Source organism: Lemur catta, chromosome 9 (genome assembly GCF_020740605.2).
Source record: "Lemur catta isolate mLemCat1 chromosome 9, mLemCat1.pri, whole genome shotgun sequence".
NCBI classification, from domain to species: domain Eukaryota; kingdom Metazoa; phylum Chordata; class Mammalia; order Primates; family Lemuridae; genus Lemur; species Lemur catta.
The window spans coordinates 97,032,771-97,058,057 of NC_059136.1; the positions used below are offsets into that span (position 1 = coordinate 97,032,771).

General features: G+C 36.1%; 1 protein-coding gene across 8 annotated transcripts in view; it reads left to right on the forward strand.

Moving 5' to 3' along the window:
* Positions 1-25,287, forward strand: part of RB1CC1 (RB1 inducible coiled-coil 1) — an 86,989-nt gene that overhangs the window by 41,113 nt on the left and 20,589 nt on the right. For 6 of the 8 annotated variants that reach the window (XM_045561753.1, XM_045561754.1, XM_045561756.1 and 3 more), the window contains 8 exons: positions 1,889-2,059; positions 8,315-8,499; positions 8,734-8,920; positions 9,005-9,086; positions 9,337-9,398; positions 10,747-10,850; positions 11,688-11,814; positions 11,904-13,804. In XM_045561753.1, the coding sequence (XP_045417709.1) occupies positions 1,889-2,059; positions 8,315-8,499; positions 8,734-8,920; positions 9,005-9,086; positions 9,337-9,398; positions 10,747-10,850; positions 11,688-11,814; positions 11,904-13,804 (2,819 nt within the window). Of the gene's footprint in view, positions 1-1,888; positions 2,060-8,314; positions 8,500-8,733; positions 8,921-9,004; positions 9,087-9,336; positions 9,399-10,746; positions 10,851-11,687; positions 11,815-11,903; positions 13,805-17,631; positions 20,660-25,287 lie in introns of those variants that run through there. The other 2 variants (XR_006737427.1, XM_045561759.1) reach the window with 2 other exon arrangements.

A 25,287-nucleotide genomic window follows, 5' to 3' on the forward strand; every position in this document is an offset into this window, starting at 1 on the left:
TGTAGTAATATCATCTAAAAACATTTCTTCAAAGACATTATTTGGAAATTTTAATTTTCATTACCTGTGAACAAATGTGATCAAATATTAATAAGTATAGTAAGATTTTAGGGTGTCATGTGATGTAAACTGTATTCAGTGAATCATAAAATACTCTTCCATGTTTGTCAGTGCAGTTATACTTTCAATTGATTATGAAATATAAAAACATTATATTCAGCAGTTGGTTTTTGTTTTGTCTTCTGTTATTGCTCTGTTAAGTTTATGTGTATTTGTAATTTTGCCCACATTCAGAATTTGAACCAAGTATAGTCAGTCATCTTCTTCATCCCTTTATCACCCTAATAATTTAGAAGCGGACTTGCATTTGCATAGTACTCTGGAATGGAAATGTGTTCGCATTGGGACTCAGTTGCCACAAAATTGAGAAAGTGAAAAAATGTTCACACATGAACAAGTTTCATTTAAGATGATACTGTGCAAAGTAGTGCTGCCTATACTTAAATAAATAATGGCTCTGTTAACTTTTTTGGTAGTGTTAGAAATGCATCCTCTTATTAACTGCCCTGTATTTTTGATTATAACAATAGTTTAGTTTTAATTGTTTTTGTATGCTCTCTGTGTACAAGACACTATGCATAAAATACATAGTGACCTGTACCATTATACTGTAGAGGTCAGGGAAGACATCCTGAAGGAGATGGTATTTGACTAGGACCTTTAAATAGGCGCAAAGATTAGTGTAAATGACTAGGCAGTACAGGCATGTGAACAAAGATTAGAGATAGAAAACACATGGATTTTCTTGAAGGCAGTAATAGGCAATTCAGCTTGAAAAGATGAGAGGCCTGGAAAGACTTAACCAGGTTTATTGGATGTTATTTGCAAGGAGAAGGAAGCCGTTTGGGAGTTTTATTAGAAGCAACCATCTTCAGTAATAGAAGATATCATGGTTGATATCATCATGTAGATATTATCAAGTGGTCAAAAACAAGGTTTGAAAATTTGTGAGATAGATCAAGGATTGAAATAGGTTTAGGAGTTACCTCCATAGAAGTTATAGTTAATGTTGAAATCACATAGAGAAGAGTAAAAATGGGCTGAAGACAAATTTCTACTTGTTCATTTATTAATATATTTAAAGACTAGATGGAGGAAAAGGAGCCAGAGAAGGATGCCGTGAAGTAATCAGCAGAGGTAATGTCCCAAAGTCTATAATGTTCAGGAAAGATTGTCTGCTGTGCTAAATGTATACAAGCCTCAAGTAAAGCAAGGTCATTGGTGATCTTTGGCCAAGTAGTCCATGGGAGGAAGGCAGCTGGTGTAAAATATTCTTTCGAAGGAAAGGGAATAGTGTTGAACTTTTTTTAGGTTCTGTGAATTCCAGCAAATTTATAGAATTAAAGCTAGGGAACAGTAGAGGTGGAAGAGTAAGAAATCATAATTGACCACATTCCTTGAGGAGTTAGAGACTGAGAATAAAGGAGTTTTATCTTCTGCCTCCAGGAGGGAGGTAAGTTTGCCAGAAGTTAATATACTTTAGAGAGAAGTTGGACTGATGGGAGAATGACAGTATTCTGTACTTTATAAGACCTTGAAAACAACATTTTCTGAGCGATATTGGGACTTGATTATATTGTGGTATTGATTGAAATGTGTGATTCATGGAACTATATTCCTTATGATATATTCTAGTGTATTTAGTATTGTTATTTATCCTATTCTTGACCTTATGAAAGTGTATATCTTAGATTTCCCATGCTTTTGTTTTTCTGTATCTTTCTCTGTCACTTTTATTTTTTCTGAAGATTTGTAGCAATATAGTGTGAAATATATGTTAAAACTAATTGCTGAAAAATTTATTCATGTGTGTTTCCTCATCATTTAGCTTGATCCAAAGATTATTCGACCATTTCTAGCAGAATGCCGTCAAACTATTGCCAAACTTGATAATCAAAATATGAAGGCCATTAAAGGGCTTGAAGATCGGCTGTACGCCCTAGACCAGATGATCGCCAGCTGCGGCCGGCTGGTGAATGAACAGAAGGAGCTCGCTCAGGTCCGTACCTATATCAGACTTCTCTCAGGAAGAAGAATTTGTGGTTTGTACAAGTGTTTTATGTGCAGTATCAATTTCGTATGCACCATGTTTTCATTTCATCTTCAAATATACTTAATGTATTATTATTATTTACATGTAATGAGAGAGGCATGTTCTTAATGGTTGGGTTTATACAGTATAGTGAGTGAGCCCAACCTACTGTACATAAACCATGAAAGCCCTGCTTGCAGCAGGGGAAAATAATCAACATTTTAAAATATTCTATTAAACATTCAAGTACCTCCTGCTCTGTCAAAAAAGGAAAAGGATGAGAAACAAGATTTTAAAAGGACAGAAATATGAAATCTTGAAGAATTTACTAATAATTAGATTTTAGGTTTAATTTAATGCAGTGTTACAAGAATTCTGCTGTCAAAGTAGGTTTATAACCAAATGAAGGCAGTGGAATGGCAAAGAGTGGTAACCCTGGACATTTCCCCACAAACCAGTGTCTCCACCATGGCAAGTATTATGGCAAAACAGCCCAGAGCCAAACTGTTGAATTTCATAATTAGATTTTCATGCACACTTTTCTAGTTTAACTTTCTTCTGCCAGTCTTTTCCCTCTAAAATGTGCTCTTTTGTTAGAACATATGAATAATTATATCCCGCATGTTAACTTTTTTGCTTTTTGAAAAAGTGAACTATGCATTCTCGCTGTCGTTAAAGTTGATAAATTAGAATGTCATCTAGTATTTTCCTTTTAGTGATAAATTCCATTTTCTCATTTGAAAATCCTTTTAAATCACCTTGATTTCTGGAGGATACTTTTGCTTGGTACATGTAGAGTTCTAGGGTATTTGCTATTGACTTTTAGTGTTTTCTTTGCCTTTAGTTTGGTTTTTAGCAGTTTTACTCGGGTGACAAGATGTGGCAGTCTTTTTATTTACCCTGCGTTGGGCTTGTAGTGCTTTTTGAATCTGTGACTTAATGACTATACCATTTGGGGAAGTTCCCAATTTCTCTCCAAATCTTGCTTTTGCCTCATTTGCTTTCCCTTCTCCTTCATTGATCCCAGTTACAAGTGTGTTAGACCTTTCACCGCATCTATTTCATTTATGTCTGTTTCCTATATTTTCTGTCCTTTCATCTGTCTGCTTAATTATAGATATTTACTTTTGACTTATCTATCAGTTCTTTTTAGCAGTGACTAGCTACAGTTAGCCATTTACTGATTTCTTATTTCTCTTGTTTATTTTTCAGCTCTACAATTTCAATTTGGTTCTCTGTTTATATAGTTTTAAATTTTCAGCCAGAATAGTCAGTCTTAGCCATCTATCATCTCTTTGATCACATACTAATTTAGAAGTCCTTATCTGTTAACATCATTATCTGTACCTGTGGGTCTGTTTATATTTTGGGTTGTTTAGTGTAGTTTTTAGTCCTTGGTCTTGCCTTTTCATGTACTTGATTTTTTTGTTAAGAAAAACCAAGGAAATATTATGATTCCTAGGATAACATCTACCAAGAATTTGTTTCCTTTTGGCATGTGCTAGGGGCTATTACAATCTTAAATTACTTTAATCCAGTTTCAAAAATGTAGAAGATTGGAAGTGTGTCCTCCAGTTCTTATGGCCAGTCTACTTTTGGTTTAACCTTAATTGTACTGTGTAGCTTTTCTGGATCTGAATGTATGTGTGCCCCACTGTCTGTTCCCTTGGCTGGCTCTGGTGTTCAATTTTTTATTTCCTAGCTCCACAGAAAATCAGGACTGCTTAGTACTTATTTTTAGCTTTGGTCTCCTCTTTAGGAATCAGAAGTCTCCAGGGAAAGCATTCCTGGTTGCCTAACTTCCCTCTCTTGGTTTCCTTCTCGTGGATCCTGGCACCTTCACTGTGCCTGGCTCCTCTGCTGTCCTAGATGTCCCATACCTAAAGCCACAGGGAGCTTAGTCAGCATCACCATTACATTAAAGGCTACCATCACTAGAGACAGAACTGTATTCCTGATCTTTTGCATCTTCTCCAGTGTTATTCTTTTTTAACCTTCCATAAAATGAATCAAACAAAATTTATTTAACTATCCTTCTTTTGATGCTCATTATTTGGTTTCGGCTTTCCTTATTACAAATACTGTTTGAATATCCCAATGTATTTATCTTTACATACATGTTCTAATACTTGTTTAGATACAGTCTCTGATAATGGAATCACTAGATTAGTCTCTGTGCATTTTAAATATGTGCATTAGTCTCTGTGCATTAGATCTCTGTGCATTTTAAATATTAATTAATAATGTTATAATGTCTTTCATAAAAGCAAAATCAGTCAACATTTGTAGTGAATAATAAGAAGAGTAATTTCCCTTTAATCAATGTTTGCCGTGTATTTCCTCTGAATTTTCATTTGCCAGATGTTCTTTATCTTAATGATTTTGTGAGAATCTATCATATATAGTCTGGGTAATTTTTTGTATATTTTAAGATATACAGATATTGTATCTTATTCTTTGTTAATTTTTACATAGTTTAGTATAGAAATTTTAAATTTTGATATAGTCAAATTTATTCCTATATTTTTTCATATTTAATTTTATGAAACCATCATTCCTTTAAAATCTGTCAGTTTTTTATAACCATTTCTCAGATTGAATAAAGCAAAACTTCCAATTCTCTTATCTTAGATACTCTCTAAGAAAAAAGAGTATCTCTTATTTTCTCTCTCTTCCTTTCTTTGCTCCCCAGAATCTCTGTTGACTTTGTAAAATACTACTGATATTTCTACACTTTATATCATTTGAAATCTTCACTTTGTATCACTTGAAATCTTCTATTGTTAATCTGGCAGATAAATTAAATGGTTTTATATTTGATGGTAATATAAAAAGAAATTTATTGCGTATGTTATCCTGAAAGCCACATTGGATGCAACAAATGGAGTTTTTGTCATATAAAATAAGTCTTATTTTTCTGGGAGTATGGCTGCTATGATGAATGCGTTACTGGTATTACTTTATTTTCCTCAAAATAATGGAAGAATGCCTTCTTAAATATATGTATTTAAACTTTTCATGTTTACTGTCTAAGTTTGGCTATTTAACCTTCCTGAATCCTAACTGGAATAAAATTCAGTGAATTCCTTTCTCTGTTCTCATGGAAATTGCAAAATTAATTTTAGTTGTCTTATCATAGAGGACCTGTTTAAACATCTTCTTTCTGCTTAATTTATTTTCAATATTTTGCTATTGTTTTAAACTATAGTAGTTTCTGGAATTTACCCTTTAGAACGTGTAATGATAATTAGACATTCTTAATTTTTTAACAATATCTTTTGTTTCTTTGATTCTGATACCTGAGTAGTGTAGTACTTTTAAACATTGAAAGACATTTAAATACTTAACTATTTATATTCTTCAGTGAATACATCTTGGTATTCCTAAGTACTCATAATGAGTGTACTTGCAAGTCATCTAGATTGCCTAGTTACATATTGGGAACAAAATTTTGAGACACAAATGAAGGCCCCAAGGTAGACAGGGTTCAGCAGGCTTACTTGAGTGAATCTTGATACAACAGGATTATGTTTAATAAGATTATTTTCAGTGAGTTCATGAGAGAAGGGGGATAAGCTGTTGAAGATAGATAGTATATGGTCTGTGGGATAACTTTTCATACCTGTATTGTCATGTGTTTGGCTGTCAAGGGATGTAGAGAGTTACGGTTTTCTGATCTGGAAGTCTTTGTCACATCAGGTTTATTTTCTCTTAGCGTGCTGTACTTATCCTGTATCACAATTGTAATTAAACTAGTGCATGCTTTTAATACAATCTCTTCTCTTAGAATATAAGCTCCAAGAAGGCAGGACTCTAGTCTGTCCTTTGTTGCGCTATCCTCAAAGACTTACTGCCATTCGTGACACTTAGGAGGAGCACATTAATACTTAATACAATGAGAATTTGGGTTTCAGAAATGTTAAATTTCTCTTTAGTCTCTTGCTGGTCTGGAATATTTCACATTTTATTACTTACAGATGTCGGTTGCTGCTAATGGTATTTCCCTATTGCGTTTATTTTGTTTATCAGTATTTTCTTCAGAATGTAGTTGGTCAAAATAGATAAATTCAGATTAGCCAGTTTTAGGAGTAGATTTTACATCTTGCCATAGACATTTACAACTTGAAGTAGTACATTCTAGCTACATAGTAATTAAAACTTCTAACCACTCCCAATTTTTAAAAAGGGAAAATAAATCATGGAAAGGGATTTATTGTCTCAACATTTCATAAAATAAAGACCAGTCTAAATGTCTTTAAAGGAGTAATTTTTTTCAACTGTGACATTTATGGGGATCCTTGTAGACCCTTCTATATGGCCTTGGCAGAAAATCCTTACCAAACTTGTGAGGTTGTGTAACACTGGAGACCTGAATATTCATTCTCTAGCCATTCTTATCCTTGCATCTTATCAGCAAAATAAGGAAATGCCAGCAAGTCTTCTTCCTAGCCAGAGCTGACAGAATGCGTCCGGAGAGGGATTGTAAACCTTATTTACGTGTAGAAATATTAGTACTAAATTAGTAGAGATGATTTATCAGAATGTCTAGTATATATTATGTTGAGGATGGTTTAACAAGTATGAAATTTAATTTATTGAAAAACAGAATCATATTTTTCCTTCCTTCAGCAATACAGTACTTACAAACACATGCTTTTAGTATCAGGAAATCCTTTATTTATGATCTGGAATTTAGATTTGGTATTCTATATTTTTCATGGATTCAGTTAAAAAGTAATTAAAAACTTACTAAGACTTTAACCAAAGGAGATAAAGACAGCAAACTGTTCTTTAATAGATGAGATTATAGAAAAATTATAGCTGCAGTTGACCATAAAACATATTGAAGGAAAAAAGTTTGGGTACAATGGTTTATGCCTATAATCCTAGCACTTTGGGAGGCTGAGGTGGGAGGATCGCTGGGGGCCAGGAGTTCAAGACCAGCCTGGGCAACATAGTGAGACTCCATCTTTACAAAAAATTTAAAAATAAGCTAGGCATGGTGGTGCATACCTGTATTCCCAGATACTTGGGAGGATTGCTTGAGCCCAGGAGTTTGAGGTTGCGTGAGCTACTATGATACCACTGCACTCCAGCCCATACAAGAGAGTGAGACCCTGTCTGTTTGAAAAGAAGAAAGAAAAGAAAAGAAGACATACAGTTATTATTGAAATTGTCTTGTTTTCAGAAATTGAACCAGTTTGACTTCAGTACACACCATTTAAATTTAAATGCCGTTATGATATTTAGAAAAACACGAAACAAAAAGGAAAGAAAACTACCAGAAAATAGGAAGACATACTTTTTCTTTGCTGGTTATATGGTTAAGTTACTAGAAAGATAATTATTCATTTACAATAGCAATGCAGCAGTCAGATGGATGTGCAAAACCCAAACCGTCTATTACATATTAACTTGTATATAGAATAGGGATAAAAACGTCATTGTGGCAATAAAATGCATAGTGATAACCTTATTATCTTTAGATATTATATAAAGAGAACTAAAAATGTTTGAGATATGAAAGAACACTGTGGCAGATCCGTCTAAATTAATGTGTAACCTAAGCACAATCCCTGCTTGACAAAATGATACAGTATTTACCTACAAAAATGAGAAAGGGTAGCTAAGAAAATTGGAAAAATTTTTTTTCTACTAGATAATAAAGTACACTGTGAAAGCCCACAATTTAGTCATTGTTTTAAAGACAGGAGCACAGATCAGTGGAACAAAATGTAGTTCAGAAATAACTGGAAATGGCTATGACTTTTCAATAAATAATTTGAAGGCCTATTTATTATATTTTTGGGGGAGAAATGTATAATAATAGCATTGTATCAGGTTGGCTAGATTAAATCAGTCATTGTTTTTCAGTGACTGTATTTTATTTATGTTCAGACTGACCTGTGGTTTTGTAGGCGTCTAGACACATAGGTTCTAGTTCTAATTCAGCTATTGTGTCCTGAATAAGTTACTTTATCTCCCCAGCCTTCATTTTTTTCTAGCTTGAAAAGTGAAACAAAGTTACATGAGCATAGGTTTCTTAAAAATTCTGGGTCTTCTGCTATGATTGCATCTATTACATCCAGAAAAATAGGGGATATTAAAATCTTATTTGAAAACAGAATAGTTTGTGTTTAACTTAAAGATATTCCTCTTAAGTGAATGTTCATGTATCCATGAAACAAAAATAATCTTCTTTAAAATATTTTTTTCTCAAAGGGATTTTTAGCTAATCAGATGAGAGCTGAAAACTTGAAGGATGCATCTGTATTACCTGATTTGTGCCTGAGTCATGCAAATCAGTTGATGATTATGTTGCAAAATCATAGAAAACTGTTAGATATTAAACAGAAGTGTACCACTGCCAAACAGGAACTAGCAAATAACCTACATGTCAGGCTGAAGTAAGTAATTCTTTTATGTCTATTTTAGGATATTTAGAGTTGTTTATCTATTTATTTCTCCCAAGGGATGGGTAATTTTCACATGCCATTGTATTGAAATAATTGATTCATTAACTTTATAATTATAATATTTTTATAGAGCCTTATATGTCTTGATTTCCTTAGCTTAACTAGTAAGAAATTATTTTTAGCAAACTTTTGTGAATGTTGAAAATAATGGGTTTCATTCTGTAGGTGGTGTTGCTTCGTAATGCTTCATGCTGATCAAGATGGAGAGAAATTACAAGCTTTGCTCCGCCTCGTAATAGAGCTATTAGAAAGAGTAAAAATTGTTGAAGCTCTTAGTACAGTTCCTCAGATGTACTGCTTAGCTGTTGTTGAGGTTGTAAGGAGAAAAATGTTCATAAAACACTACAGGGAGGTATGCAAGTTGAATTCTATTTTAATTGTATATAAACTTTAACTAACTGGTGTATGTTGTTTACCATAAGCTTTTCTCTTCTAGTGGGCTGGTGCTTTAGTCAAAGATGGAAAGCGATTATATGAAGCAGAAAAATCAAAAAGGGAATCCTTTGGGAAGTTATTTAGTAAGTGTTCTTCATTAATAATTTTATTTACTTATTTAAAGAAAACAATGTTTTTATCTTGTAGACTTGAATTATCTGTGGCGTAATGCATGTATATGCTATTAATTATCATTGAAATGTAGAAAAACAGTCGAATCCATTCTTAAATTTTAAATTTGTCAAATTTTAATTTACTTTTTCAAAAACCAGAGATAATTTTTTGCCTTAAGTAAAGTTCTAAAATAACCATATTGTTAATTTCTTTATACAGGGAAGTCTTTTTTAAGAAATCGTCTGTTTAGGGGACTGGACTCCTGGCCCCCTTCCTTTTGTGTATGTATTTATTTTCTAACCATGACTAAATTCCATATGTTTTAAAACCTTTTTCCAGAAGTAGAGACATTTATCAGAAACTTACAGAAATTGTTGTGGTTTTTAAAAAAATCAATATAAAAATGTTTGGGCTTTAAAAATCCAATGGTATAAAGCTATAAAAGATATATTCATAATTTTTGATCAAGAATCTTCATAACACAGGAGGATGCCTTATACTACATTGTTAGGATTGGTGGGAATAGATTCACTTGTTCGTTCTTTGTGTGTATATTTCTTCCTTTTCCTTCACCCTCTTTTTTTTTCCTACCATTCCCTCTCCTGCCCTCTTCCTCCCCCTTTCCTTCCTTCCTCTCCCCTCCCCTCTTTATTTCTTTCACAAACTCCCCTTTCTGCATTGACAAATCAGGATAGGGTAATATTTCAGTAAGTCTTCACTGGTAAGACTAAACCAGTATTACCTGGGACCATTAATTTTATTAGATGAGAAGAAACATTTCCATGATCAGAGCAGTTTAGGAGTTACTGGGATTTTTTTTCTCCCTTCTCAGATATTCTGTTTAGGTGTTAAACATGTTTCTGTGCTTCAGGGACTTCTTAGGGCTTTAAATATATACATTTTTTAATGTCTAAGAATGAGTGATGTAATAGAAAGGGATTCCCATACTCATTTATCCTGGAACACTTTTTTATGAAGAGAATTTTGACATCTCCAGATCTGCTTGAGTAATGAATTAAAACAATTGAAGTTAAAAGGCACAATTTTTGGTACTTTTATAAAGAAAGAAATGATAGAGTTAATATTTTTTAAAGAAGATAAAATTTATTAAGAGATTGTATTTTGAAAAATATAATGGAAGGATCAAGGGGGAGAGGTGCAAGGAAGGAAGTGTTACATGGAAAACAAATTTGGACGTTATGAGCAGGGCATATTAACAGGTAACTGTAGAGATGTAGGGCTTGAGATGTCTATATGATCATGCTATAAGTCAGGGAAAAATTCTGGAATAGACTTTTGCTAGTGAAACAAGTGGTTTTATTTAATGTTGATGGGAATATTAGAATTCCCATGAAATGCTAAAAACACAAGGGGAGGAACAAAGCACATCACATGATCACCAGCAGCTCATGTCCTAGTCTACTGAAAGCTCAGAAAAGTAAACTACCATGTTTTCATTGTATGATCTTTCAGTTTTCACTTTTTATTCTGTTTCTTAAGTTTGATTAGATCATTTAAAGCATTTTTGTTTGTTATAGTGAATTTAATTATAGTAAGAAACCATATATAAATTTATCCTTTGTATATTTTGGCAAAAAAAAAAATTTTTTTTTTTTCCTCTTTGTACAGACTCAGAAGCCTCGAAAGTTTGACTGTGAACTTCCAGATATTTCATTAAAAGATTTACAGTTTCTGCAATCATTTTGTCCTTCGGAAGTTCAGCCATTCCTCAGGTAAATATCATTGTATTTTTAACTTGCATTATAACCATAAAATATTTTTGCTATTTTGGAGCTGTGAAGAGTATCACCAGAGGTGCCAGTAAAGAGAAATGTTTTGTTTTGTTTTTTGTTTGTTTGTTTGTTTGTTTTTGAGACAGAGTCTCACTTTGTTGCCTGGGCTAGAGTGAGTGCCGTGGCGTCTGCCTAGCTCACAGCAACCTCAAACTCCTGGGCTTAAGTGATCCTACTGCCTCAGCCTCCCGAGTAGCTGTGCCTACAGGCATGCGCCACCATGCCCGGCTAATTTTTTCTATATATATTTTTAGTTGTCCAGATAATTTTTATTTCTATTTTTAGTAGAGACGGGGTCTCGCTCAGGCTGGTCTCAAACTCCTGACCTCGAGCGATCCACCCGCCTTGGCCTCCCTGAGGGCTAGGATTACAGGCGTGAGCCACCGCGCCCAGCCGAGAAATGTTTTATGATGCACTGACTCTCTTATGACTGCTTTAGGAAATTTTTAGGGAATACAGAAATGATCAGAAAATGAAGATAACCTGGGTAACATAGCAAGACTCCATCTCTAAAGAACAATTAAGATAAAGTAGAAGTTTTGTGCCTTGTATTCAGTTTATGTTTTTCTACTAGTTACTCCAACTTTGCATGCTGTTGGGAAATTTCTGACTTATCAGTTGGCTGATTATGACTCAGATTTCTTAAAATACTCCTGGTTTTCATTTAAAAGGGATGATAATACTTCCGTTATTTTTGACATGTTAAAATAATTGGTTGCAGTTATGTATCTTTTCATTAGGAAATCAGAAGTCTAACGTGATTGCATTCTGTTTCAGGGTTCCCTTACTTTGTGACTTTGAACCTCTGCACCAGCATGTACTTGCTCTACATAATTTGGTAAAAGCAGCACAAAGTTTGGATGAAATGTCTCAGACCATTACAGATCTACTGAGTGAACAAAAGGCAAATTCAGTTCTTTGAAATGCTTCTCTTCATTAGTATAAGATGTTTGTGCCACTGCAACTCCTTAAGCCTTTCTCTCTGTTTTCCAGGCATCTGTGAGTCAGGCATCACCCCAGTCGGCCTCTTCACCAAGGATAGAAAGTGCAATGGGAATTACAACTACTACCTCACCGAGAACTCCTCCTCCACTCACCGTTCAGGATCCCTTATGTCCTGCAGTATGTCCCTTAGAAGAATTATCTCCAGATAGCATTGATGCACATACATTTGATTTTGAAACTATTCCCCATCCAAACATAGAACAAACTATTCACCAAGTTTCTTTAGACTTGGATTCATTAGCAGAAAGTCCTGAATCAGATTTTATGTCTGCTGTGAATGAGTTTGTAATAGAAGAAAATTTATCATCTCCTAATCCTATAAGTGATCCACAAAGTCCAGAAATGATGGTAGAATCACTTTATTCGTCAGTTATCAATGCGATAGACAGTAGACGTATGCAGGATACAAATATATGTGGTAAAGAGGAGTTTGGAGATCATGCTTCTCTGAATATCCAATTGGAAAAATGTAGAGTTGTGGCCCAAGACTCTCACTTCAGTATACAAAGCATCAAGGAAGACCTTTGCCACTTCAGAACATTTGTACAAAAAGAACAGTGTGATTTCTCCAATTCTTTAAAATGTATAGCAGTAGAAATAAGAAACATTATTGAAAAAGTAAAATGTTCTCTGGAAATAACACTAAAAGAAAAGCATCAAAAAGAACTACAGTCTTTAAAAAATGAATATGAAGGTAAACTAGATGCACTAACAAAGGAGAGTGAAGAAAATGAGAACAAAATTAAAAAATTGAAAGGAGATTTAGTATGCCTTGAGGAAGTTTTACAAAATAAAGATAATGAATTTGCTTTGGTTAAACATGAAAAAGAAGCTGTCATCTGCCTGCAGAATGAAAAGGATCAGAAGTTGTTAGAGATGGAAAATATAATGCATACTCAGAATTGTGAAATTAAAGAACTGAAACAGTCACGAGAGATAGTGTTAGAAGACTTAAAAAAGCTCCATGTTGAAAATGATGAGAAGTTACAGTTATTGCGGGTAGAACTTCAGTCCTTAGAGCAAAGTCATCTAAAGGAATTAGAGGACACACTGCACATTAGGCACACACAGGAGTTTGAGAAAGTTAAGACAGATCACAAAGTTTCTTTGGAGGAATTAAAAAAGGAAAATCAAGAAAAAATTAATCAAATACAAGAGTCTCATGCCACAGTTATCCAAGAAAAAGAAGAACAGCTACAGGAATTAAAACTTAAAGTTTCTGATTTGTCAGACTTAAGATGCAAGCTAGAGGTGGAACTTGCATTGAAGGAAGCAGAAACTGATGAAATAAAGCTTTTGCTGGAAGAAAGCAGAGCCCAGCAGAAGGAGACCTTAAAATCTCTTCTTGAACAAGAGACTGAGAAGTTGAGAACAGAAATAAGTAAACTCAACCAAAAGATTCAGGATAATAATGAAAACTATCAGGTGGGCTTAGCAGAGCTCAGAACTTTAATGACAATTGAAAAAGATCAGTGCATTTCAGAGTTAATTAGTAGACATGAAGAAGAATCTAATGTACTTAAAGCTGAATTAAATAAAGTAACATCTTTGCATCACCAAGCATTTGAAATAGAAAAAAGCCTGAAAGAACAAATAATTGAAATGCAGAGTAAATTGGACTCAGAATTGAGTGCTCTTGAAAAACAAAAAGATGAAAAAATCACCCAACAAGAAGAGAAATATGAAGCTATTATCCAGAACCTTGAGAAAGACAAAGAGAAATTGGTCATGAGCCAGGAACAAGACAGACAACAGTTAATTCAGAAGCTTAATTGTGAAAAAGATGAAGCGATTCAGACTGCCCTAAAAGAATTTAAGTTGGAGAGAGAAGTTGTTGAGAAAGAGTTGTTAGAAAAGGTTAAACATCTTGAGAATCAAATAGCAAAAAGGTAAGAATTAAGTTTAGTGTGTAATTATAACATTAAAATATTGGTGATTCAAATGTGTGTGTGTATATAATCAGGGTCCCTTGTGTTACTCATTTACCTCAGGTAAATCTAGCAACTGGGATATTTTCAGGAAGTAAAAGCTTTTACTTTTAAAATAGTGTTTCTTGCAAACATCATAAAAATAACAGGCTTTTACAAAATGAATTAATATTTTGGATTTTCAGAGAAATGATTTCAAAATTTTGAAATGTTTTAAAGAGCTTCTTTTTTCTTTTTTAGTTCATAAATTTCTTTTTCTTGAATTATTTTCAATTTTTTCTAAATTCTTCAGTTGAAAATTATTTCTGAGACCAGCCTGAGCAAGAGTGGGACCCCGTCTCCAGTAAAAATAGAAAAAATTGTCTGGGTGTGGGGACATGTGCCTGTAGTCCCGGCTACTCGAGAGGCTGAGGCAGGAGGATCACTTGAGCCCAGGAGTTTGAGGTTGCCATGAGCTAGGCTGACACCACAACACTCTAGCCTGGGCAACAGATGGAAACTCTGTCTCAAAAAAAGAAGAAAGGAAATTATTTCTGTACATATGAATTTAGGATGTGTGTATTAGAAACTATAAAATTTTTCTCTGAGTAGTGTTTAGGAAAGGCTGTGTCATAGACTGGGAATATATAGATATGTCGAGTGTTCCTCATTGTTATTTTCTTAATATTACAATTTCTGTTCTTCTATGTTTGAAAGATAATACTTTTAAGTTTCAGGTTTAATACTGTGGTTGTGGGTTGATGTTTTTGCATTTTATTATTTTTAGTGTTTGCTATTACTGCCTTTTGATCACAGTTGATGGTTTTTTAGTATTTCTACTTTTTAAAAATTTATGAAGGGGTTTTGTGATCCCATAAACAGTTTCTAGAAGATAATCAATAGGTTAGTTCTATTATTAATTCTCCAAGTGAGTATAGGTATATGTATTTTATAGTTTAACCTCTGTTTTGTGCATTAATCACTTTTAAACAATCTCTTGTCTCCTGTGTAATACTCATATATTGGTGTATAGTTAAACCTCCCCTTCTGGTTTGAAAATAGAAGCTCTTTATGTATTCTGGGGGGGATTAGAGGGTTTAATAGAGGAATTAGGGCTTGCATGAATGTTTACAGATCTGGAGGAGCGAAGGTCAGTGGAGTTAACTGCTGAAGGCTAGGAAAGCTTGTCGAGGAAAATCAGAGCTGGACAGTAGTTAAACTGGTAAAAACAATTTATATACAGGAACTATTGCAGTAGGGGACAAGAGACCTCAATATAGAACTGAGCTCAATTCAGAGTACAGCATGGACAAGTTGAGATTTATAGCCAAGGAGCCCGGGATAAGAGTCCGTGGATAGAAAATTACTAAGAGGAAACATGAGGGGTAGGAGGATTCTGGCTAAATTGACCTAATAGGATTCTTGCTTAAGGCAGACCAGCATGTTAAGATACCAAGGGTGGAGCTGAGGAATTGGTTCTCTCTAAAGTGACTTAGCAAGATTCTTGCTACGACTGGGCAATGCAGCCCTAACAAGAACAGATGCCATGATCAAAGCCTAGAGGAGCCTAACTAGAGTTTAGTCAGTGAGAGTCTTTTTCAAGCTCCAAGTGAAATCTCAGGAAAACAGACGCTGATGCCCCCACCAAACCAGTTGGTTCTCCATGGCTCACTGGGAAGCTGCTGCAACATTCAAGAATCTCTTCAAAGCACCAATGGTCTGGCTCAGACTGTGACACAAAATGGCTAGTTCTCACTTACTTGCCAGGAAGTTGCTGTTAAAGTGCATCTGGCTACAACCACCTCTGGAAAATAAGCCTGGCTTTCTTTTCTTCCTTTCCAAACCTTGCAGGTGTTCTTTCATTGGCAGACTTAAAGCTATACAAGAGATCTGGGAAATGCAGAATTTCTGTATTGCATGGTATATGAGATCATAAAAGAGGGGTGAGGACAATGCCTATGAGACGTTAGACAGTCCAGCACTGTATGCCCCATTTTAACTCAGCAGTCAGACATATATCTCTTTTGCTTATATTGGACTTCCAAATAAAGACACTTACCATATCATATTCCTCTCTGACGTGATGCAACTTATATCCTTCATACTACCTCAGATAGTCTCACCCTATCTTCAAAAGTTAAGACTCAAAGTTATGTCACTCTGGCCCTCCGAAAATGAACGTTTTGATACTCATTCTCCTCTGCTCTGTCACAGTCTCTCTTTGATTTTCTATAGGTTAAATGCTGAAATACAACCTTATTTTATATACCAGAGGGATTGGAGAAGGGGGGCAGATAATGATAAAAAATGATTAGTATGCACAGGCCTAATTCCTAGAGTCTTTATTTCTGTAACCAGCCTCGTGACTTTAGTAGGTATTTACAGCTTGTTTCTGTTACCCACTCCATTTTTTACCTTAGCCAGTGCCTCAGCTGATCTTAGTCTTTACCTGATAGGCATGATTCAGATGTTTGTTTATAAAGACACTGCCATTAACGATACTTCCTAAAATACAGTTACTGTTTTTCATTGACTTTTTTCATCACTGGGCATGGCACTGCCAAGAGACACCCCAGAAAGTCCACTTGTGTTCCCGTAATATTTCTCTCTGCCCTTATAGGAGCAACCTGTTGCCTGTTGCTGATGAAGTTCAGTCCTATCAATCCATACAGCAGCCTCCTCCTTTGCCTGTTCGTTCAGCTGCATGAGGAGCCTTAAGGGGCCAATTGGTGGGATCTTGGTCATATCTCCTGGTAATGGAATTCTTTGTTAGGGAATTAAATCAACTCTGAATCAGCATGGCCCAAAATTCTAGCCATAGGTAGCAAAAGTTTGCTTATAGCTCTTCAGGATAATACAGTAGTCATTCCAGTTTTCATCCGTGTTTCTCCGGCCTATGCATTTTAACTATGAGAGAATTATTATCACATAGTGGTCTCTCATTCAGAGCATGTGCCATTGAATATTACCCTAGCTGTGTGAAATGCCACCCATCTACTCTTGTAACTTGAGTCTTCAGTAAACTGATCCCCAGTTGTACCAGGCCAGCTGCTTTTAGATTTGGCATATGTGGTAAGACCAGTGATTTCCATGGCCTTGAGGCCATGGCTGCACGTCTTTCATTATAAATTATTTCCCTTGTTCAGAAGCAGTTCTAGTGGAATACCATAGCAGTGAGTAAGGCATATTGCACATTTGGGAATGGTGGTTTTGGTAGAAATATTGTGGGCATGGAAGGTAAATATATACAGAGAATAACTGACTGTTCTTGAATGTGGTCCAGTATAATCTGCCTGCCGCCAACCTGGTGGCTTTCTCATTCTCTAGAGAACACTGCAGTATGGTCTCTTAGTTACTTGATGTGTGGAAATCCATATTGCTGAGCCCATGCATAGCCTTACTTCCTGTTTCCATGGGCACTTTTTATGAGTCTGTTGACCAGGGAGTGATGTGACTAGAGAAAGACGTTGATATCCACTGAATTATGCAACTTGCTCATGTGATTATTAGCAGGTTCCTCACATTTTGTGCCCATTTTAAGAGAGCCGTATTCCTCTTCCACAAATATCTTGTCATCAAATTTTAATATATTTCCTTCCAGGTCTTTCACATTCCAACTAAGCCTGTTAGCCAGTCTCCATGAATCATTGTAAATCTGTACCCCTGGCCATTTTTCCTTCTAGGTAACTTCAAATGCAATGCTTGACATATTGCCACTGGGAAGATTTCCTTCACTACTGTTCTTCAGGACTGCCCATCCATGGGGTTCTAATGCTTAAACTGTGCTTTTGTATCAACATATTTTGCAGAATCATCAGGAAACCAGGCCTACCAATTGTTTCTCCTCAGTAGTGAATGCCATTGTTATAGATGGAAAAAAAGGAGGCAATGTACAGGAACCTGAAGCTTTTGTACCTTCCTTGTGCCTTCAAGACTTATTTGGTCTGGATTCTGTGTATGTCACATCTACCTGATGAAGGAATGCTGCTATGTAAACCTAAATTCATGGCGTAATGGTTAGACAGTACTTGCTTTATGGTGGGCAGCTCAAGTCTCATTCTAACTTAGGAGTTCTCAGCCAAGGTCTTTCAGTCCCTACAATGACCCAGTAGCAAGCTGTAAGCTATTTTGCAAAAGGAAGATGGTTACCTACTCAAATCCTAGGGGTCGTAATTGTGATTCTCCTATAACTTGCCAAGGGCTCCGTACAACATTCATTTCTACTACTGACACCCTAAGCATCTGCTGGAAAATACAGCCCAAGTATTAAAGCATGTTGATCTGAACCCATAGCAAAAGAGTCTCTCTTCTCTGGGCCCTGCACAGACAGGCAACCTTTTAAGTTTGTTGATAAATGGCTCAGAGCAGCATACCCAAATGTGCTACGTGTTGCCTCCAAAATTTAGAGAGGCTCACCTAGCAGCTGCTTATCTCTTCATTCTAGAGGAGACATCTCTAATGACAGGCCCCTGCATTTTCATGGGCTGTATTATCCACTCCCTAGCATGTCTGCATCTTGCCCAAGGAGTTTAGGTAGTTGCTACTTCTTCTTTACCTAGGTCTTACCAGTGTGCTGCCATCAATTGTGTTGGGTTAATGTGATGTCCTAAGGAATACCAAGACCAACATTCCTGCCAACTGGTTTTTTCCTTTCCCCTGAAGAATTATTTTAGGAGGTCAAAATACCTCAGTCATGTTATTCCAAGATTATCAAATATAAACAGTGAAATCATTCATGTGGGTCAAGTATTTTGTCCATGTCTACTTTGCTAAGAGAACTGTTCTACATGGCCAGCCTCCAATATTTGAGGGCCGATTTTTTATATTTTCCTGCCAACTAGATTTTAACAGTACTGAAGAGTTGATACAATCCTATAAGACAGTGAAAGTATACTGCTGTCTGTGTAGGTAAAAGCAAACTGCTTCTTGTGATGTATAGCAAGGGTTGACAAACTGTGAGATTTTGTGGGAATCTGCTGCTTGTCTTTGTAAATACAACCTTATTGGAATACAGCCGTGTCCATTCATCTACATATTGTCTGTGACTGCTTTTGGATGGAGATCATCTGGATCATCTGGCTAAATTTTTACTATCTGTCCCTTTACGACAAGTTTGTCGACCCCTGTTCTATACCAATAGGAATAGAAGGGGGGAAAAAATCACCAAGTCTGTTGACTTGTCGGGTAGTAAAGGGCACAGGCCTCGTCAGTTAGATCCAGCAAAGAGGTCATATTTGAAACAACAGTTGAATTGAAGTCACCACTTGATTAAATTTTTCGTAATCCATTGCTCAGTCTCCATCTGTCTTCTGGACAGGATACATTTACTTTGAATAAGAATGTGATGGAAATCTCCCTTACGTCCTGTGAAGTGAGAGATAGTTTTAGGAAGTTTACTTGGCCTTTTCCACCATAATAGTACTCATTGCATGAGTAAGGGAACCAACGGGATTCTGCCAGTTGCTTTTATGTCTATTCCACTACAGATCCTGGATCTAAGGATATACAGGTTGAGCATCCCAGATCCAAAATGCTCCAAAACTTAAAACTTTTTGAGCACCAGCATTATGCACAAAGGAAATGGTCATTGGAACATTTCAGATTTCAGATTTTCACATTTTGGACACTCATCTGGTAAGTATAATGCAAACATCTCCAAATACCAAACACTTCAGGTCCCAAACATTTTGAATAAGAGATACTCAACCTGTGTCTGTCTACAATGAGAGACGCACCGGGCCTAGACTTTCTCACCTGAGTACCAGTGTTTTCCTGGAGGACCATGGAGCCATTAGGATCCTTGCAGACCAGTGTTCAGTATTCCCCCAAAAGTTTGGAAATGGCTGCAGATCATTTGGCAGTGGAGGTGATTACTGGCTTATGTGTCATAATTGGGTGAGGGATATGATTCTGTTGATTTAAGTTAGATTTCTGGATACTGGATGTGAAGTTTTTTGTTTTTACAGCTTTAATAAGCCTATTGGCCCATTCTATTAGGGCTTAAGGACAACCTCTGCCAAAGATTTTTGTGGGTCAAACCTCATTAGTCGACTTGGCTCTGTGACCTGTAATAGAGCCACATCATGTCTCTGGTAGTGAAGTGCCACTGATTGTTCTCTACCACTCCAGAATGCTGTCATTTCCACTAAATTCACTGAATTTCATTGGCTTCATCTCCCTATACTGTCCCTGTCCTGCAGAGCACCATTACAGAGCCTTTGAAGCTGGAGAAAGCCTTGGTAAGGGGAGTATTGTCTGGGCTTTCTCAGAGTACACATAATAAATCCTTCCAGTATACATATACTGCCTTTGGATGCCTTATAGACAAGGAGATCAGTAAACTTGTTCTCTGAAGGGCCAGATAGTAAAAATGTTAGGATTTGCAGGTCACATGCAGTTTTAGTCTCATATTCTATGTGTATGTATGTGTTACCATCCTTTCAGTATGTAAAAGCCAGGAGTAGTAGTTCTCTAAGTTTGCTCCCAGGACACTTTTATGCTCTCAAAAAACTGAGGACTTTGAACTGTTTTGGGTGATGTGAATTATATCTTAATATTCCCTATACTAAAAATTAAAATCAAGAAATTTAAGATATTTGGTCATTTTAAAATAACCCCATTACATGTTAGCATAAATAAGACTTTTTTGTGAAAACTTTTCTAAAATGAAAACTAGTGAGAAGAGTGGAACTGTTTTATATATTTGCAGATTTGTTTGGCTTAACAGATTCTCATACCTGCTCTCACATTGACTCTGTTGCAATGTTTTGATTAAAGTATATGAAAAAAATATTCAGTCTTACACTGATGTAACTGGAAAAAGAGAGAAATATTTAAATAGCCTTTTCAGATAATTGTGGATATTCTTCTTTGTTACTAAATCAGAATTCAACAAGTGGTAATTTCTTAAACTTTAGTTTCATTGTGGAATTTGAAACTTTATCAGTGGATTTCCTTATATAGTCTTTATGTTACTATCCATTGACTTCCCTGTCACTTTTGAACGTATCTTTTATTCATGCATTTTGTGGCACCATAAATTGGCCATTTGGAGAAGATAGCTCACTGAGTTATGCAGATCTTCCAAAACACTGACATATTTTTAAAAATAGCTAGTTCAGTACACTGCTAAAACAATTAGACAAGTGCTTTTCCATAAACAAATATTTGCTAGGTGGCAGAAGTGCTTTATGAGTACTTCCCATTGGTCATATAGAATATTAAAAAGATGCATACTCGAGGGTTGGAATTTAAGAATGTTAATAATTTTTACTATGTTAAGGATATTCTAGAATTGCTCCCTTCACCCACCCCATGTGAATACCTTGCAGTGAAGAATACAGTGACTACAAGTAAAGTTTTGTCTTGAATGTGTGTTAAAGTGCCAACAGTTTTATCAGTGCAAATGTCAACAAAGTGAAAAGACAAATAACATCTTAGTATGAAACAGTTTTGACTTCATTCATGCCCTGAATGTGTCTTGGTTACCCCCAGGCTTCTGTGGATCACACTTTGAGAATCACTGGTCTAGAAAATGGCTGACATACTATCTGTAAAGGGCCAGATAGTATAAATATTTCAGGGTTTGTGGGCCAGATGTGCGCTAGCCAGACTACTCAACTGTACCAATGTAGCAAGAGAGCAGTGAGACAATATAAATGAATGGGTTTGGCTGTGTTCTAATGAGACTTTAATTACATAAGCAATTAGGCTGGATTTGCCTACTTTTGGTCTAGGGTATCTCATTTTTCCATCTCATTTTCATTTAATGTTGGCCTTTAGGTTCAGGTTTCAGGCAATCAACTAAGCAAAGTCCTAATAGCCAAATTGAATCTGGAGTCACTGCATCCATGTAAATAATTTCGGCCTGATTCTGCATTAAATTTGTCCTCTGTCTTCTAACTCTCATTGGATCCTTTCTTGTAAATATTAACTGTGTTTCTGCAAAAATAAATTTAAAATCTTGCAATTGCTTTGCAATTCCTCTTTTGTTAGATTTTTATGTCTCCTAAGATCTAGGGATTTGAAAGTATCAGTGAGTCTGGAAGTAATTAAATAGTGAGATACTTTGTTGAAAAGTATCAGTTTGTTTAGAAGGGGATTCCTTCAGGTGAAGTGACACTAATTTCCTCAGACAAGGAAAAAGAGTCTGTTGTTTCTGGCAAGAGACACTTGGTGGGATTTGGAAGGACATGTCCCAAAGCCTTGCCTTCTTTAGTCCCTCTATCTCAAATGACTACAGGTATCAGTTATGCCATGTAATGCCCTGGTCAATCCGTGTTTGATTTTCCACTGGCAGTGAGGTTACTGCTTTCAGATCTGAGCAGATTAGAGAATCAGTCTCAGTTTTCCAGGGTTTTTTTTCTTCTAAAGTCATTTTTTGTAACTGGATTGAGCTTAGAAAATAAAACCATTTTCAGTGTTTCAGGATTAAAGGCTTCAGTATTAGCTTTAGAGCTTACAGGAATGTTGAGGGAACTGAGGAATTGAGTACAATAAGGGTCACTGGTGAAGGCCAGGAAATCAGTCTGTGGGTGGAAAGTCATGAAGCACCAAAGCTGGTAGGTCTGTTATAATTCTTTGAAGACTTTCACCAATCATCTACTGAGACACCAAAGCAGGTAGTTTCCTTGGAAACTTCATGAATTTCACATTGCTCATATGTCTGGCTACAATCACCTCTGGAGACATTTCTCTAAAGCATTCCATCTCATGTGTGGGTATTTTCACTGGCAAGCTCTAACCCAGAACCAACTGGGAAAGGGATTCTGGATAAGGTAGTTCTTGGCTTCTGGCATACAGAGGAAACCTTTGAAAAGGAATGATGCTTATGAGAGGACACCCACCCTTTGGTTGGTGGTACATATGCCAGAAGCAACACTGAGAGGCCAATTTCCAGGGGAAAACATTGGCGAGATATAAATAAGTACATTAGCTATATCTGTAATGTCAAAGAGCTCTCATAAGTCAATAAGAAAAAGACAAAAGACACAATCCATTAGAAAAATGGGAGAGGATATGAACCAATAAATAAAGAAGAAATACAAATGGCCAGTATGTGAATTGATGTTCAGTGTACTTGGGATTAAAGAAATACAAAATTAAAATACCTTTTTTCTATTTAATTGGGAAATACTAAATCAATAGTTTATATTCTTGAAAATTTAGGGGAAAGGGCTTTTTCATGTACCCGTGTGCAAAGAAATGAGTGCACAAAGTATGTGTGATTTGCTTGGGTCCGGAAGTCTACCTACTGCACAATTCACCTCCTTGCTTCCAAGAAGTAGTAATGGATCTGGGTGAGTATGGGCAGGAATATTAATTTTATAATTTTAATCTCAAGAGTTTTTAAAAAGTAAACAACAGTTTTTTACTAGCCCCAGCTTAATGTAGTCAGTGTTAAAAGAGTTCAAGCATAAAGTCAGTTTCCTTTCTATTCAATGCAGATTTTCTAGTTGCTAGGAATATTTGGCTATGATAACAGAATCCTTTGTTAGAACTAATTTATTAATGGTGGGAGAAATGGTGTTAAATTCCCCAACTAATAGGAAACGTAGGCCGGGCGCAGTGGCTCACGCGCCTGTAATCCTAGCACTCTGGGAGGCCGAGGCGGGTGGATCACTCGAGGTGAGGAGTTCGAGACCAGCCTGAGCAAGAGCGAGACCCCGTCTCTACTAAAAATAGAAAGAAATTAGCTGGACAATGAAAAATATATAGAAAAAAACATTAGCTGGGCATGGTGACTTGCGCCTGTAGTCCCAGCTACTGGGGAGGCTGAGGCAGGAAGATCACTTGAGCCCAGGAGTTTGAGGTTGCTGTGAGCTATGCTGACACCATGGCACTCACTCTAGCCCAGGCAACAAAGCGAGACTGTCTCAAAAAAAAAAAATGAAAAAAGAAATGTATCTACTTCCTTGAGTTTTAACATCCAGGCCTCGTAAGGCTATTCAGGTATGCAAAGATAGGATTATGTTTCTTTTGGGGGTGGGGGGGGCAACCCTTATTGATAAATTTCTTAGATTTCTGTGGTAGTTTCATTAGTTCAAATACAGGTTTAGCTTTCCATGGTTTAGCTTACCTGTGGTCCAAAAATATTAAGTAGAAAATTCCCAGAAATAATACATAAGTTTTAAATTGGGCGCCGTTTTGAGTAGCATGCTAAAATCTTGCTCTGTCCTGTCTGGGATGTGAATCCTTCCTTTGTCCACCATGTCCATAGATGCTCCCTGCCCATGAGTCACTTAGTAGCCATCCAGCTCATCAGATCTAGATCAGCTGTCACTGTATAGCAGTGCTTGTGTTCAGGTAACGCTTCTTTTACTTAATAATGGCCCCAAAGGATAGGAGTAGGGATGCTGGCAGTTCAGATATGCCAAAGAGAAGCTGTAAAGTACTTCCTTTAAGTGAAAAAAGGTGAAAGTTCTTGAGTTAATAAGAAATGAAATTGAATGCCGAGGTTGGTGAGATAAACAGTAAGAATGGATTTTCTATTCTTGAAATTGTGAAGAACAAAAAAAATTGTGCTAGTTTTATTGTCATACCTTAAACTGCAAAAATTATAGCCACAGTGAATATATAGGAAAAAATACTGGGTTCAGTACTATCTGTGGTTTCAGGTATCCACCAGGGGTCTTGGAATATACTCCTGCAGATAAGTGGGTGCAGGACTACTGTATTTTTCTAACTAAAGTGTGATGTAACTTTTTCATCATGTCCCCCCTCCCCTTAGCATTGGTCCTTGCTCCCTGCAAAAAGCAAGGCCATGATGCTAGTTAAAAAAACAAAACCTATTTTAGCTGTTACTGTTTCATTGCTAGGGTTAATTCCCCAGATAGCAGGGCAATTTCAGGTCCTAGGGAATGTAAAATAAAACAATTATGTAGTTGAAAGTCACTTGGAACATTTTCTAATGGGAGCTTCAAACAATATGGTATAGTGTGAACTTTTGGCCACATTACAGCCACAGGAAACCTCTGTCTCTGGGAGAAGCTAATTATTGATCTTCCTTTGCTTTTTTATTAGCCAGCATATACCGTACCCTGTGCTAATCATCCAATGTGCTCATTCTGGGTTGGAGGATGATCAGGTGTTACAGAGAGACAATAACAATAGTGTTGTATATGTTATGTGCCTGGAACTATCTCTTCTACCTGCATCATCTCAGCACAGCATTGACCATGAAATAGAGCACATCAGGCAATCCAAAGATGCAAGACACCTAGAAATTATAAGTACTACCCTCCTACGTGTAACCCTCCCTCCCACTTACATACGATTTGAACCATGCTTTTTCATTCTTTGTAATATGTTGTTAGCATGTTTTATCATACCAAAACCTCTCTTTCTGCCTTGTTTACCATGCTGCAATTTCTAACCAGTATCCCTTCTCACAACAGTCTTCTAAAAACCTAAATTCACGCAGTATCAATCTCCTGACCAAACCTTTCAATAACATAGTACTTGAA